Source organism: Macaca fascicularis, chromosome 11, assembly GCF_037993035.2.
Source record: "Macaca fascicularis isolate 582-1 chromosome 11, T2T-MFA8v1.1".
Classification (NCBI taxonomy): Eukaryota; Metazoa; Chordata; class Mammalia; order Primates; family Cercopithecidae; genus Macaca; species Macaca fascicularis.
In genome coordinates, this window is record NC_088385.1 from 25,273,571 (window position 1) to 25,291,764 (window position 18,194).

At 34.2% G+C, this 18,194-nt stretch overlaps 1 protein-coding gene across 37 annotated transcripts in view; it reads right to left on the minus strand.

Moving 5' to 3' along the window:
• Positions 1 to 18,194, minus strand: part of C2CD5 (C2 calcium dependent domain containing 5) — a 95,687-nt gene that overhangs the window by 65,721 nt on the left and 11,772 nt on the right. For 17 of the 37 annotated variants that reach the window (XM_005570366.4, XM_074006381.1, XM_005570365.4 and 14 more), the window contains exons 4-8: positions 12,043 to 12,214; positions 9,944 to 10,039; positions 8,807 to 8,962; positions 7,755 to 7,953; positions 2,341 to 2,492 (exon numbers count right to left, since the gene is read on the minus strand). In XM_005570366.4, coding sequence (XP_005570423.1) covers positions 2,341 to 2,492; positions 7,755 to 7,953; positions 8,807 to 8,962; positions 9,944 to 10,039; positions 12,043 to 12,214 — 775 coding nt within the window. Of the gene's footprint in view, positions 1 to 2,340; positions 2,493 to 3,463; positions 3,589 to 7,754; positions 7,954 to 8,806; positions 8,963 to 9,943; positions 10,040 to 12,042; positions 12,215 to 18,194 lie in introns of those variants that run through there. The other 20 variants (XM_074006384.1, XM_045364855.2, XM_045364854.2 and 17 more) reach the window with 3 other exon arrangements.

Genomic DNA, 18,194 nt, shown 5'->3' on the forward strand with positions numbered 1-18,194 from the left:
ACCCATAAAAAATATTCAGTACTGGATTACGTAAACAGTTGTCAGTATTAATTTTAATATTAACTTCTTTCTGTCCAGTTTTGAGATACATATTAATGCTTTTCTTTTTCCTCTAAAATGTTTAATACTTTACTCTGATCATAGTATTATTTGCATTTACTGAGATTTGAGTACCCTAAGGGTCAAACACCCTCTGTAAAAACTATACATAGTTAAAAGACTGGCTAAAAATATTAGCTAAAATCAGGTATCAAATCAATATTCTAACACTAGTAAATCTAAAATTCCACTATTAAATACTTGGGAAAAAATACAAAAATAAAACCTTGTAAATATCAAAATTAGTATCTAGAGAAATAAATATAAAAGTTTTTAAAAGAGACCTACCAGAAAAAGATAATGTAGCTTGAACTACAAACAGGGAAAAAAAAAAAAAAAAAAAAAAAAATTCTGTCTAAATGTCATTTATTCTACTTTTGGATTCCCAAATAAATTATAATCAGCTTATGTCTGTCCATTATTTCTCAAGACACTGATTCTGATATAGGTAAATTAGAAGGCAGAAAATCATGAAATACAGGCTGAAATTTTAGTTTTAGAACTTTTATAACAATCACAATTTTTCCATTTGAAGTCTCCATGAGATAGGAGTGTTCCTCAGGACAATTCAGAGAGATTCAGGGACTCACAATATAAGGCCAAGGGACTGAAAATTGCTAATGTTATATAAAAAAGCTATTGAAGTAATAAATAATTTTAGGAAAAACAAAACTATTTAGAAGCAGCTTATAAATACAGGAATACATGGGAATAACACCCCATTTGTAAATAAAAATTTTTAAACTAAAAATTTGGAACCAGAAGATAAAATATGAAAAGTTCATTAATAATTATTACTTGACAATCTTCTTTAGGCTTGGCCTTTTTGGTGAATTTAAAAAAAAAGAAAAAGAAAAAAGAAACAGAAAGACCAAGGAAATGCTTTCCAAATTGTATCTATGGTATGGCAAAAAAATAAAAAATAATAATAATAATAAATAAATAAAGGCTTGGAATATGCAGTCAGTGGACCACAGTCTCAAAAATATTTTTTAAACTTATTACTCAAATAGTAATGTAAGTCTTTGTCTTGATTGTCATGAATTTTAAGGCCAGAGTCTTTTACGCTTTATCTGAAAAAAAAAAATCTTTTTTCACTACAGTTTGGATGGTTCAGTTTTTACGGCATAAACCTGGTAAGGTGCCAAATTCCAAAGCATATATTACTATCAAATAACTACATTATGTGTAGACATTATTCATAATTATCTAGAAAGATGAAGCTGTTATCTTCAAGAAAACAGGTGTTTATCTTTATATTTTATGACTTCATTTATAAAAACAGAAATTAAATCTACAGCCTTTTTAAAAAATGATCTTTCCTTAGAAGTAGCACTGCTTTGGATTTAGACTTCTTTTCCTTGTTTTCACAAAATCTAGGATTGTTTTATAAATTTCTAACATACAAATAGGGCTATTAAAAAATATTAATTAAAAATAACATAACTTTTAATCATCTGATGGGAAAACTGTCAGACAAAAATACTATTTATAAAAATTTCACACCATTAAGTTTTAAGTTTAATTTATTTTAAATTTTTCTAAACAATAATACTTTAATGATTTAAATAAGTTAATTCTATTCTAAGGTATAAGGAACTAATCTGATTTTTTCATCAACTTTTTATCATAAAACATTTTCATAAAAACCCAGAAATCATTCATCAAAATACAATAGAAAAGAAAAAGACATAAATTTAATAAACAGAAAAATTTAAGAATAAGTAAAAATGCTATTTTCTAACCTAGAAAGACTAGTAAAACCAAACATTTTAAATATCCAGTTAATAGATAGATGTACTCTAATACAACCATTTCAGTGGTTAAAAGTTTTTTCAAAATAAAATCTTAGAATTATATTCATTAATAGGCAGAAATAATAAATTCAAAAATGCTTGTATGCAACTGATTACAATCTACTAGTGTTACTTTTTAGTCAAATGTTTTAAGATGTTATTCCTCTTAATTTGAGCATAAAATAAAAAATGTCTATATGCCAAAATAAATCGTGGACTTTGATATCTACACTATGATTAAATCAATGAAATGTAGACAAGATAATTTCTGAATTATACAAAATTTTCATATTTTAATTGCAGTAACTGAAAATGGTCAGTATTCACATTTTCTTTTTAACTTAAGTGCCAAAAACAAGAGGAAAGATTTGGATGGAAAGCTAATAAGAAATAGAAACAAATTTTTTAAAAAAGAAAAAACAAAAGGTGGGTGGAAGCGCCTTACCAGTTTTGGGTGTCAAACTCAAATCTGTGTCAGAAGAAGAGGACTGTCGACTGTAGGACTTGGAAGGTGAAAAGGAATAGGTTTGGTTTTTCAGAGGGGTTGAGGGTCCTGATGAGTGAGTATTGGGATTGGGATCTTCATTGAAGGGAATCCTGCCAGAAGAAGGTGGAGAAATATTAAGTAATCATGTGCCAAAGGGCTTGACGGGTGGCAGCATGATCCAAACACCAGGAAAGAATTGGGACAGGGCCAGCAGTCATTTCTTACGTGTGGAGCTGGGAATGAGGCCAAAGACAACCAATTGCTGTTTAACCATTCATCACTCTCCAGATAAATATTATCTGCATTGAAACAGTTAATAAGCCAAGTGAAAAAGCAAAAAAGCATGAAATGACAGACTAAGGGGATAAAAAATATCAAAAGGAGAAATAAAAAGAATATATGACAAAATATTTTCAAATAATGCTGTAAGTTACAAAAGAAAAATGGTAACTACAAGCAGTGTGTGTAAATATTCATAATTGTTTTTATATTTGCACACACAGAGATATCCTCAAAATAAAAAATGTTTCCTTATCCTATAGCAGCAAGAGTGCCACAGCTAAAAACACAGCAGAGAGAAAAATGAATACAGCTACACAGAAACATTGCCTTTAATGCAGAATAGTTGCTTACCTGTTCTCCAATAGCTCTCTTCCACAGAATGAAATAGAACCTACTGTAGTAGGTTTTGTATATAAAGAAAATAAGCAAATTGGAAGCTTTGGCAGCTACTTCATTTAGAATCCAATCATCAATTTTATTTTTAAGCAAATGAAGAAATAATTATAAAATATGTATGGGAGGATTCGCCTCAAAACTCACAGTACACATACACAAAATAGCATTATTTGAGGATCTGTGGAAGAGACTTTGGAAGCTGGAAAAATACCTTCACTTCCATATAGTTAGAGACTCTGTGGCAGCTAAATACAGAAGTTCCTCACTGCAGCTGGATTTCGAGTAAGAAAAGGATGAAGCAAAGACTTGTGGTACCTGCCTACACTACCTGCCTGCCTGCCTCTGCAGCCACTCTGCCCGTGGCCTGCATCTCCCCAGCTCTGGAGTCTGAGCAGTCTCGTACCAGTATAGATGAGAGTGGGAACAGACACAGAGAAGTTCTGAGTAAGTCGTGAGCCAGTAGCAGTGTGAATTGGGCTGTTGTGAGTCGAGCGGCATCCATGGCTTGGAGGATGAACCAGCGGAGACCTGAGGGAATTTGCGGTCAAAGTGGAAGAAAAGAAAACAATACATACAACAGATTGCAGAGTTATGTTAAAATAATTTCAAAGGAGCTTTAGTTAGGGAAGAGAACTTATTTTTTTTAATCCCTAGCATGCAAAAAACAAGTTGAAATTGAAAAATAGCTCAATATTAATTTGTTAGGATATAGTCATAGTTTTAAAGTATCCGATTAATAAATTAATTGCGATTAATTTATTAATTGTGAATAAGAAAATGGCAAGCAGAATAGTCAATGAAATTAAGTGAGAACAAGACTAAGATCTGTATTTTAAGTTTCCTTAACATATTTGTTATTATTTTCATCACAACAGAACTCACTATGCACTATTCATGGGGAGGGACACCCATAAAAGTAAAAAATCAAATATGAAGTTCTTATATTACCTTTGAAACTGAGATATGAATTGCTGATATAATTAATTATATTTTCTATAAAGAAAGTTAAATAACTGTCTAGGTTACTAAGATGGGGTACTTAAGAATATGAGAGATGACGGCATAAAGAGAAATGAGTGAACTGAACGCATATATGCAGATAAACATATTCCAGTATTTCTATACACCAAATATATAGCTTAAAATCAGGTTACACTGGAAGCAAAACAAGGGGACCTTGCTTTTAAAGACACCTTCATAAAACAACGTCAATAACTTTGGCTCTCATACAGAATATATTATATAAACTATATTCCAAATCAAAATTTTCTAAGATATCAACTTACATCCTATAATAAACCATATCTATGTGTGTGTATATTTGGAGCAGTTATACGAGAATACATTGATATATAACATTTTAAATTTTTAAGAAAAAATTTGGCTAAAAGGATTACACTGAATGTTGTAAAAAGGTATATTACATAAATAAGAATCCTGAATTTAATATCAGCAATTATTTCATTGTGCAATGCCTTTGCTTACACACAATGAGGGAAACAGAACCATATGAATCATAAGTGAGTACACTCTGAAAAACTATCATCCCCACTTTAAAGGCAGGCCAAGAGCCCAACTTTACCTGACCTTTTTTTTCTTTTCCATTGCTATATTACTGACTGCCCAAGAACAATCCCCAATTCACAATTTGTCAAGGTTCAAACATGAGCTATCACTAATTGATCATAATAGTCCTTCCTAAGGTCTACAGACTACTTTCGGAAAATATTACTGATTCTACAATAGCAGAAATGTTTCTACTTTTGTTGCTAATAGAAATTAAAAGATATTTACTACAATGGATAAAAATCAAACAATTCATTGGTGATCTACTTTTACACAAAAAAATGGGTAAGGTTTTGTTTTTGTTTTTATTTCTCTGCTGAAGTGAGAAAAAGTGTAAGAATTCTCAAAAAGAATTTAAAAATCCAAGACTTAAAAATAAACAAAGCTATATTTATTATAATCAGTACTATACACAGGAGAATTTGTCTCTCAGCACTTTTCTTAAGTAAAGAAGCAATAACTCATACTTAAAAGCACTTTCTATCGTCAAGAGAGTTAAGCTGGAAAACACCAAAGGGATTTATAGTGTGCATGACACTAAACATCTAAAAGAAAAAAACAAATTTAGGAAGTAGAACACACCATTAATATAGGTAACATAAAATGAAAAACTAAAATGAACAGTGTAAAATGTTCAAATTATGGCATCAAATTAAAATTCAAATGCACTGGAACATCACCATAATGTATTCTTGGAGTTTTCTAATTCGATCAGTGTCTCTGCATGAAAGGATGCCTCATAATAATAACCTGTGGTATTTATAATATTAATATTCCTTTCCAGTCAGTCAATAACATAATCTAGACAACCTTTTATCAAATTCCTGTCTAGAATTAACAATATTACATGATAATTAAATACCAGAATAGTTATAATCAGCTGAATCATAAAATAGGCTTTGAAATAGAACCCAAATTGCTTCATTATCAAAAATACAATGAAGCTAGTTGAAATAAAACAGCCTGAGTATTGAGGGTTTTTTCAAAATAACTTGACTTTATTAGCAAGATGCCTTTCAGAAAATCCTAAGGAAGGAACTTAGGTTCATCATGAGGCTACAACAAGATTAGAAAAGGAGAAGACACATACAATCCCAGAAGATTTACGCTAATAGAACTCTTCCTGAATGCTTGCAAAACATATACCACTGCTATCCTTATTTCTAAGAAAGCAACAGGTAATATAGCTTTCTCATTCTCTTTCAACTAAGTAACTTACTTAAATTGGCTTAAACTTTCACTTTAATTTGCTACTAAATATTTACTTAAATTTGCTACAGAGAGAGGGAAAAACAATCTGAATCCCTCAAAAAGCTAAACCTGCAATCTGACTCTACTGCTGGCAGCTGGCAATTCTTATCTTTCTAGGAGATATTTCAAATGGAATATAAAGCAAATTCATTCTTCAATTTATTTAAAACAATTATTTCATTTGCCAATGTGTTTCCAAATAAAATTATGCAGTATGTAACACTGTGCTTCCTCTTATGAATAAAATTCAACCCAAATGACTAATAGCCAGCAGAAACAAAATGGCTAAACAAAAAGAATGCACTTAAGATGAAAATTTCATTTTAAAAAAGATTGTGAAAAAACATGTTTTTTCATACTACGATACCTTTCTATTCAACCCCTCCTGACTACTGCTGAACTGCGGAACATTTTAGGTTTCCTGACTATACAACTCTGACTCCCTGATTATCTAGGACAGGAGTCCGCAAACTACAGACTGCAGGCCGAATGTGTCCTGCCATCTGTTTTGTAAGTAAGTTTTATTTGAACACAGTCACACTGTATTCATTTGCATACTGTTTATGTTTGCCTTTGTGCTACAATGGCAGTTATGAAGCAACATCGGCAAAAACTGAATTATTTACCTGTACATTTTGTCATTCACAGACAAAGTTTGCCAACCCCTGACTTAGAAGAATCTCTAGATGAGTGATCTTCAACCGAAGTTCTAAAGGCATTTAGGATGGAACAAATCTTCATTGTACAGGGTTGTCCCTTGCTTTGCAGAATAGTCAGTCTCTCTAGTCCCCAACAGGACCTAGCCCCCTAATCATTATGACAGAAAAATCTTGTTCCAAACATTCTGTATTGACAGTCACCACTATCATCATGCTGAAAATCTCTGCCTCTGACACAGTGATGACACACACAGGCCAAATCAAGTCAACAGAAGTGTTTTGCAGGATCACACATAGATTTTCTAAAATGTATGACTCTAAATTTCTTTAGATTAGGGATCAGCAAACTCCCTTTTTTGTAAATAAAGACAAGAGATCATATGGGCAGACCCTAAAATATTGGCCTTTCCCAAAAAAAGTTTGCCAACCTTGGCTTTGCAGGCAGTAGTATACTCTATTTAATTACACTCGGTTAGTTTATTCATATAAATTCCCTGGCCTCTAGACATTTGAGTTTAAGACTTCCGCACAAATCAATTTTTCCTGCTTTATATACTATGTGGCCATTAATAAGTATAATTGGATTATCTGGTAGAGGGTTTTCAGCATTCCTCAGAAAATAAAGTGCCACAGAATGCATGAATATTCATTTTATGCTTCATATATGCAGTGTCTAAATATCTGGAATGTTTAATTTTATATTACTTAATTTGTTTCATAGTAAGATGGTATAGGTTGGGCACAGTGGCTCACACCTGTAAATCCCAGCATTTTGGGAGTTCAAGGCAGGTAGATCAGGAGTTTGAGACCAGCCTGGGCAACATGGCAAAATCCCATCTCTACTAAAAATACAAAAATTAGCTGGGCATGCAGGCGTGCCCTTGTAGTCCCAGCTACTCAGGAGGCTGAGGTGGGAGGATCACCTGAGCTTGGAAGGTCAAGGCTGCAGTGAGCCAAGACTGTGCCACTGAACTCCAGCCTGAGCAACAGAGCAAGACCCTGTCTCAAAAAATAAAAATACAAATAAATAAGATGGTATAAATAAAATATTAGGAATATTTAAATATTTTTAAGTTTTAAATTTTGACAGTCATTGCCAATAAAAATCATCACAGAGAAAATGTTGAACCACCCTACTAAAATGTTTCAAATCAAATGAAAAAGCATAGATAAAAGATAAAAATCTTAGCAAGAACAATTTCATTGATTCATACTTACTCCTTCATTTCTTTGGATGGGGAATTACATGCAGGAAGGAATGCTGCTGGGCTACTTAATTTATCCAGAGTACACGCCGTTCCTATGGCTCTCACCACTAACCCAGATTCGCCCTCCAGATCGAAACACTGTAAGTACCCCACAACTGCATTTCCTCTCATTTCAAGTACTTTCAAGCCAATCTTCCTCTGCAGTTCACCTACAAAAAGTGGGAAATCTTATTCTTGCTTCTCTTTACATTACATACTATAAGACTGGATATGGTAGTGGTAAAAAAAAAAAAAAAAAAAAAAAAGTCCAAGAAAATCACAGATTTTCAGAACTTGAAGGAAACTTAAAAGATAATCTGGTTTAGCTTCTACGGAATACAGAACATAATTCTATTATAATATAGCATAATTATAAAATATAATATATACTTATACAGCACAAATATATAGAACAAAAACAAATATACATATTTACTATATAAATAGAACAGATACTTTGCGTGAAACATATGTATGCATATATATTCATGCATATACATATATAACTCTTAATATAAATATAAACTTTAAATAAAATGGTAAACAAATTTTTCAAAGAAAAATTTAAAAAGGGAAGGAGGTCAGAGTGGCAGGGAAAGTGGTCAAATGGGTAGAGGGAACTACACTACCCAGGGAAGAACTGTGAAAAGGCAACATTTGAACAGAAAGTATGAGAGACAGAAGAAGGTGATTTGCTTAAGCTCTGACAAATAAATGGTAGAGGGAGGAAAACTAGAATCCAGGTTCCCATTCAGGGTTCCTTCCTGAACCCCCCTTGTTCAGTGCTCTTTCCACTACACTACCTCATCAACACAATTTCCTTTTACTACAAGCTTCTGATTTGCATTTCCACTTGTTAAAAGAAGGCAATGCAAGTGTGTTCAGGAAGGCTGGGTCGGGGAAGGCATTCAGTCACTGCTAATTCATACCCTTCATTGTAAAAGTTGAGGTAGCATGGCAAAGGAAAGTGAAAAATTTAAGAGTATTAAATCAGTCAGTAATAAAGTTATTTTTTTTAAATACCTGACATTAACGAAATGAGTCTCTGTCTGGCCTCATTTGATGCCCTTGGTGTGCGAATTCGATCAATCCACTGATATTCTGGGTCTTCATTGACCACAAGTTCTTCTACAAATCCATGAATTATCACAGCTCTATAGCACTTTGGAATAGATGTTGCTGTTAAAACAAATTATTATGCTTCTGTTTATCAAAAGGTAAAACTCAGTTTTTAAAAACTGTTCATCTCAGTTTTCTGACCTTTAGATACATAAGAACATCTTTTACTGTAATATTCTCAATGTAATTATAATAATACTTCCAATCAGTCTTCTAAGATCTATTTCATTTTTAGAAATAATTATTTTCTTTCATGGAGCCTCTCACCTTTCTCACGTAAGCAAAGTAAATATAAATTGTATTTGTATAAATTGGAAAACAGCTATAGACGACCTTAAACAGAATTCAATACAAAGTTTAAAAAATCAAAATTTAGGTCAGCTAGCTAATTATTACATAAATAGGTAGAAAGCAGATAATGAATTTTTTTAAATCTTCAATTATTCAAAGCCCTTTGTGAAAGCACTTCTGTACACCACATAGCACAGTTTCAAAAATCAAACCACTACCTTTCTGACATAACCTGAGGAGTCAAGTTCAGATTCAAAAAGGAGAGAACCTGAATACATCTGTACCAAATTAGCCTCTTAAAATAAACATTAGTGCACTGAAGCTAAGTCAGCTGGTTAGGGATTTCAATCCTACTATCGCAGGCTGGCTGTGAGTCACCAAGATCTGCCCATTTCAGACCCATATATTTCATGGAGTTCCCTAGACCCAATAACCATAGAAGCCTGTGTATTTTGGGACAGCACCACAGTGCTTAGCCGTAGTGTTCTGCTCCTTTCTTTCAGTGTCCTATACTACAGTAAAATGTCACTGAATTTTTCTAATAAAACTTTCTATAAATGTTCAAAAACTAGATACCATTTATACTCAAATCAGAACTACTGTAACTATTCTAGAAAATTAACAATTTTCTCTTTGGCATTAAAACCAAGTATAATACCCTTTCTACTTGCCTTCTGAAATGCTAACTTGATTTCTCATATTTAACAGTTAATTATATTTCCTGTTGAGTAACAGAATGTGTTTACTTACTGCAAAAGAATTTGACTCCACATGATGACTGCCTAAATCGATTTAAATCATTGAAGAGGTCTACTTTGACAACTACATTGATTTCCCCACGGATACCTATAAATTTAAAAAGAAAATCAAGTTTCTACCTTAAGAAAGTAATGTACAATTAAATAATGAAGCAAATTACTGCTAAATAATGATTTTAAAATACAATGATTTAACTTACAATTTTTTGAACTTTACCAGGGTGCAAAACCATTCTGTTTTTCACTTTCAGTCCAGAATTCAATGAATTACATGAGATGTTCAATACTTTATTTAAAAACTAGTCTTTGTTTTAGTTGATTCTGTCCAACTGTCGGCTAATATAAGTGTTCTGTGCACATTTGAGATAGGCTAGGCTAAGCTACAATGTTTAGTTGATTAGATATATTAAATGCATTTTCAACTTAGAATGAATTTATCGGGATATAACCCCATCACAAATCAAGGTGCATCTGTAATGTGTTGATCATGATAGTAATGGCAGCTTTGTTTCCTAATTATTTTCATTCTCAGTAGTTTCTGTATATTTTCTGAAGCACAACATGTATGCATTAGAAAATGAGTAATTTTCATTTTCACCACAAGTTTCCACTTTGACCCAAGACGAATTAGAAAGGAGTCCCATTTGAATTGATGATGATGTAATGATTATGGTGACAACATTTGCTGAGTAGTGAAAGAGGATGTACTAAATGTTTTACAGGTAGTATCTCAGAGTGGTCACATTAACCCAATAAGGTAGCATCATCCTCATTTTACAAAGGAAGAAATTAATATTTAATAAAAATGAAGGAATTAACATAGTGTCAACAGCTGTTAAGTGGCAGATCCAGGATTAAAATTCAGATCTTTATGATCCCAGATTATATATTCTTAACAAGTAATGCAAGAATCTGATTTAAAACAAAAGAAGTTTTATTCATTTCAATGAATATAAGTTAAAGTAAGCTAACTAAAAAATTCCAAGCTAGGAGTGGTGGCTCATGCCTGTAACGGGAAGCAAGGCAGAAGGACAGCTTGGGCTCAGGGGTTTGAGACCAGCCTGGACAACAGAGCGAGAAAAAAATTAAGTAAATAAAAATTTCCAAGAATACGGGTTTTCAAAACATGCTCTGATAAATAAGAATGACCCAGCTCTTATCTCTAAACATTTACTAAATATTTTCATTTGACTGTCCTGACTTCATGTCAAATTCATACTTATGGTGGAAGACTTAAGAAAACTGACTCAATAATTTACCTACTAAAATATTAAAAAAGCAAATCTCAACACTCTGGGAAGCTGAGGCAGACCTGAGCTCTGGAGTTAAGGCCAGCCTAGCCAATATGGCAAAACCGCGTCTCTACAAAAAAATTTAAAAATCAGCCAAGTGTCACGGCATGTGCCTGTAATCCCAACTGCCCAGAAGGTCCTGCTTCAGGCAACAAAAAACTTTTAAATAATTTGTAAGCACAAAAATCAGTATTAATCAGTTTGAAAATGTGTTTTAGAAACACAGTATCAACACTAGATCAGTTTTAAATCATGCATTTACTTACCATACTGTACAAATTTAGCAAGCATTATCTCAAATTATGTTGAGAAGCAACAATTTTACTAACAATAATTTACTATTATTTGTTTATTTTTAAAAAGGCATCATCTTAAGATATATATATACACACACACATACACACATATATGTATATATGTTTTTTTTTTGAAACTGTCTCGCTCTTGTTGCACAGAACGTGATCTCGGCTCACCGCAACCTCCGCCTCCCGGGTTCAAGCGATTCTCCTGCCTCAGCCTCCCAAGTAGCTGGGATTACAGGCATGTGCCACCACGCCCAGCTAATTTTGTATTTTTAGTAGAGACGAGGTTTCTCCATGTTGGCCAGGCTGATCTCAAACTCCTGACCTCGGGTGATCCACCCGCCTCGGCCTCCCAAAGTGCTGGGATTACAGGCAAGAGCCACCGCACCTAGCCTAAAGATACTTATTTTAAACCACCAAATATAGCACAAATGTCTTTAAAGACAAGTAAAAAAGATTAAGATTGTTATTTTTAATACTTTCTTATTATTCCTTACCATGTATGGTGTCATAAATTGGAAACCATCCTGAGATGACTGTTGCAGCTTCACTATACAGTAAAGGATCAATATCAATGTACACTTTACCAATGGCATCATTTGCACTGTAAGTATCATGGTCAAGAACCGTGATCTGTAAAGGTTCATCTTGTAAGTCTTCATCATCCACCTAAAAGCATACCTTAAAATTAAATCTCACATAGTTTTTAAATCTTAATCACCACAAATGTACACCTATATCAAATGAAAAGGATGACCATCTGCAAATAAAATCTTACAGATTTCTAAGCACCAAAGTAGAGAAAAGAATTAACACACAAAAAGTTATAGCTCCTTTTCCTACACAATATCCCATCTTTCTAAAGAAAAAAAGTTTATCTCTCAGCACAAGAGTGGGATGACTAACAACAAAAAAAGTTATATCTCAATTTTTGTACATATCATTCTGTGTTTTACAGCTTTGCCTATGATATACAGCAAAAGTGCCTAAGGAATGTCATATTAGAGTTCATGTAGTATCTATAGAGAGAAGAATGCTAATTGAGTACAATGACACCACAATTTCTAAGGGTGATTTCAGAGAACAAAACCATAAGGAAAACTAACATTATGTGTAAGAAACATTATGTGTAAGAAACTAACATTATGTGTAAGTTATGTGTAGTTACACATAACTAACATTATGTGTAACAAATTCACAAATTAAGTAAGTTCACAAATTAAGTTCATGATATAAACGTCTACCCTTTCCCCTTTTATTTAGTCATTATCGAGTTATTATCATATGCCAAACACTGTGCCCAACGGAGGGATTTACAATGGAGAACAGTGCAAAACGATTTCTCCCTCACGGAAGACACGTTCACTATTTTGGCTGCCACCGTCTGGATATCATGCCATTATTTAATTTGCCAGCCCCCTTCATCAAATATAGTGGCCAGAAGGGAACATATTATAGACAGTATTAAGACTGGGACAGAATGCAAAAGGATTATTTTCTATAATAAGAAAATTACACTTTTAAAATGCAGTCTATGGATGTTCTTCTTTACATCAGACATACCATACTATTAAGATTGAGTCTGTGGTTGGCTACAATCTCTGTATCACTCTTACATATGCTTTGGTCAAGTGATAACTCTACAACCCGTATACTTTGGTTGGTTTTTTAAACTTGGATATGAAACATTATGCCTTTCCCTATTCCCTATTTAATTTCTTGTTCATGTTAAGCTAATAATCCAGCCTCTGAAGATTATTTTAAGAATTAAAGTACATTAAGGAATTACTGATATCATTAGTGTGATAATGTGATACGGTTTTATTTATTTATAAGGGGTCCTTCTTTATAAGAGGTATATAATTTGGAATTTATAGATGAAATCATACAACATCTCAAATTTGCCTTAAAATATCCCCACTAGAGGGAAAACTGGGGTGGGCGGGAGTTAAAAAGACAAAACAAGAACAGTAAAATGTAGACAGCTGTTAAAGGTAGGTGAGGTTCAATATACTAATCTACCTTTATGCATGCTTGAAATTTTCCATAATGAAATGTTAAAATAAAATGATCATTTTGAATCCCAACCCATTCCGAATCATCTGTCATCCAATGGCATTCTCTCCAGTACTATTCTGTTATGTATACATTTAATAAAAGAGAAAGAATCATAAAACAAACCACTAACCATTACTCCAAGACATTTCTCCCCATTTCTAACTCCACTAAAAATACTCTCTGTATATACTTATTTAACCACCTGTACATTCACCCCTGAGTATTATCATTTTTTCTCATGGTACACTAAGGTATCCCTTCCCTGACATTAGGGGGCGCTAAACTAACAACTAAGTGACTAAATATAGCTTGTGATACATACATAGATAGCTAATAATATGACTAATATGAATAGGGAAATTCAAGAATTAATTATAATGAAGTAATTAAGAATATTTAGTAGAGTAAATGGAGCCTCTCTGGAATCCCAAAATATTATAAATTAGGACTTTCTGAGAGATGTTTTAAATGTTTAAATTAGCAATATGCACTGCTAAAATACTGCATTTCTTAGCCTCCCTTGCAACTAAATGTGATACAAGCATAAATCCTTACATAGAGTTTGGTAGGGAGGGTGCAAACTTGTTAAAGAAGGCTTGCTCATCTGAAAGTATTATGTTAACTCATCAGCTCCTCCTCCTGGACTCCCCTTCACTCTAGCTCCTTCTGCCAGCCTGGAATACTCATGTGCTCACTGGAACTCCAGGTGCTAAACTGGAGCCAAAAGGACCTTGAATCATTTTAAGAGAAGCCACAGGCTATGTATAGATAACGGAGTCCAAAATGACTGCGTGGAGCAACCATACTACCCTTACACTGCCTAGTACAACATTCCTTTCATGTAAGATAAAAACATCTATTTTGCTTAAGACATTTATTTGAGTGCTATATATATAGAGAGAGAGATCTCCACACAACTGTATATATATACTGTATATATAAACACAGTTGTGTATATATAGTTGTGTATATATATAACTGTACATATATACACAGTTGTATATATATAGTTGTGTATATATAACTGTATAATACAACTATATATATGTATATGTATATACAACTGTATATACACAACTGTATACACTGTATATATATACATACACAACTGTGTATATAAACTGTATATATACACAACTGTGTGTGTATATATCTATACAACTGAATATATATATATATATAAAACTGAATGCAATTAACAACTGATAAACAGGGTTTTAAAAAGGGTTTAAAAAGTACTACATAATCAATGTTAACTGTAAACACAAAGTTTTAAACATTTTTCACAGCATACACATTATTCAGGAAGACTAGTCAAAACAAGAACTTACTAAATGTCTTTTTTTTTTTTTAAGACGGAGTCTCACTCTGTCACCCAGGCTGGAGTGCAATGGTGTGATCTTGACTCACTGCAACCTCTGCCTCCCAGGTTCAACTGATTCTCAGGCCTCGGCCTCCCACATAGCTGGGATTACAGATGCGCACCACCACACCTGGCTAATTTTTGTATTTTAGTAGAGACGGGGTTTCACCATGTTGCCCAGGTTGGACTTGAACTCTAGATCTCAGGTGATCCACCTGCCTCGGCTTCCCAAAGTGCCGAGATAAGGCGTGAGCTACTGCACCCAGCCACTAACTTACTAAATTTTAAGGGAACTGCCTGGTAAATCCCTTATTTCAGAAAATAAATATATTACTTTTCAAATTGTTAAGTAAGCTGCTTGAGTACTCATTGGCTTTAAAAAATATCAGTTTATTACCATCATCATTAAAATGAAATATCACTTTTTTAATATTTCCTAGTATCATGAAAATTACTCCAACATATGAAGCTTGCCTCCTCCCACCATTTCAATAACAATGTAATTAAAACTATTTGTTTTTAACAATTTCTAGGTTATAGTTGGGGGAAAGGCATCAAAATAAACTATATAAACATTCCAGTGTATTCCTTGGGTAATGAAAATAGACTCTGTAATTCTAATTCCATCTGAAATCATACAAGGAAGGTACTCCAATTATTTTTTGACTCATATATTCCACACCTTTAATAATGTAGTTTAAAATGTCACAATAGACTGAATACATGTGCAACGGGTCTTTCAAAATACATAGTGGCATTTCAGAAACAGCTAAAAGAAAAATCTGTACATAACATAAAAGAAAATGAGAAGAGAATCAAAATATTTCATGATGAAAATATCAACTAAAAATATAAACTTGTAGGACTCTCACATCCGGATTTCAAAACTCACTACAAAGCTATAGTAATCAAAACAGTATGGTAATAGTATAAAGACAGACATATAGACCAATGGAATGGAATTGAGAGTCCAGAAATAAATCCTCACATCTATGTCCAACTGATTTTTTTTTAACTCGCCTCAAAGGTAAAGTCCTAAAAAATTTACTGACCTCCAGTTCAATGTTCTAGCAGATAACATGGAAGTCCAGTTTAAAAGAGGAGGAGTTTACAGAAACCAGGAATTATCTTCCTTAGAGAGATCCATCTGCTTGGAAACCTTTCGGTGAAAGCTACTGGGAGGTTAAGAATAACAGTTTCTATAACTGAGTCCTTTTGGTAGAAGACTGAGACACAGCCAAGCTACTCTGATGAGGTAGTAATTTTGAGAAACACAGTTATATTCCACAGAGATAATAAATAAAAGCTGTCACTGCCCATAAATGCTCTGAGTCTACAGATGAGGTACACCTTTCTTATACAAACTGAGATTAAGTTTGGTAACAAAATCTTTTCAAACTGCAGTTCTATTTTTTTAGCACACCTACGCCACTCAGACTAACTAAACTATACATTAACGAAAGAACAGAAGATATACCCCAAAATGCTAATATTCAAACCCACTTTCTGCCAAACACCGAATGCCTATCCAAAATGCTGAGTGATTTAAAAATATTATTCCTGGGCCGCACACAGTGGCTCACGCCCGTAATCCCAGCACTTTGGGAGGTCGAGGCGGGTGGATCACCTGAGGTCGTGAGTTTGAGAACAGCCTGACCAACATGGAGAAACCCCGTCTCTACTAAAAATACAAAATTAGCAGGATGTGGTGGCTCATGAGTGTTAATTCCAGCTACTCGAGAGGCTGAGGAAGGAGAATCGCTTGAACCCGGGAGGCAGAGTTTGCAGTGAGCCAAGATCGCACCACTGCCCTCCAGCCTGGGCAACAAGAGGGAAATTCCATCTCAAAAACAAAAACAAAACAAATATATATATATATATACATATATATATACACACATACACATACACAAAAATCTCTTTTTTGACTAGTGCAACTCATATTAACATACAACATGCTTCATAGCCACCTCTATACTACTCTGGAAAGGATTCACATTTGAAAAAAACAGAGGTTCCAAATGGTAAGGCTCTCTGAGGTCATCTGCAAATTAGCAGGCACCAGAAATAGAATGTGTTTTCTCTTAATCCAGACCTTTAAGCTTTTCCAATAGAGGGCTGCTACTCAGTATCCCAACCACTACTGAATGTGCCTTCCAACACTAAAAGAAAGATCACGGTCCTAACATAAACCATAAGCAAAGCAGTGCCTAAACATCCAAGTGTTATTTCTTCCATCTTCAGGTATGAGTTTGGCAGGTTCCCCAGCATGATCAAAGCGTCTTTCAAGCAACCCAATACTTTTCTTCCCTTGTTCTCTTTCACTGAAGAATGACACCTTACCCTGCAAGAGCTAAACTTTACCCAGGCTCCATAATGGTTATGAAAGAGGCCTCAGAAAAGGCACAGCAGCCACAGTGCTGCCCAATATAAGGGCTGGCATGAAATAGCAGGGGAGGAAAAACCAAACTGGTCCTCACAAGGTTCTTAAGTAGTCCAAAGAAAATTCCAAAGAAGAAAATTTCTCTTGCAGCTGAGAGGTGAAGGAAGTGGTTATCAGAGAAATGGGCAATATGTGTAGCAAATATTTACTGAAAGCCTATTACATGCTCTTCTGGGGGTTGAGGATATAGTAGTGAAGAAGAATTAAAAAAGCAGGGAAAACACTGCTGGCACAGGGAACAATAACTGACAAGGATGTTTAATTTGGGAAGGGGAGTGGGTAGAAAGGGAGAATGTAAGATGGAGGTGTGGTGATCTGGTAATAGCTTTGGAGTCAGGCCGACTTCGGTCTGAATCCTTACTCTACCACTTAGCTAGCTCTGGGTTGGACTTCTGAGTCATCTTAAAATAAAAGGTGCCAGCCGGGCGTGGTGGCTCACACCTGTAAACCCAGCGCTTTGGGGAGCCGAGGCAGGTGGATCACGAGGTCAGGAGATCGAGACCATCCTGGCTAGCACAGTGAAACCCTGTCTCTACTAAAAAACACAAAAACTTAGCTGGGCGTGGTGGCAGGTGCCTGTAGTCCCAGCTACTCGGGAGGCTGAGGCAGGAGAATGGCGTGAATCCGGAAGGCAGAGCTTGCAGTGAGCCGAGATCACGCCACTGCACTCCAGCCTGGGTGACAGGGTGAGACTCCATCTCAAAAATAAATAAGTAAATAAAGGTGCCTTCACGGCATTGTGAGAACTGAATGAGGTTAAAACATGTAAAGCACTTCACCAGTGC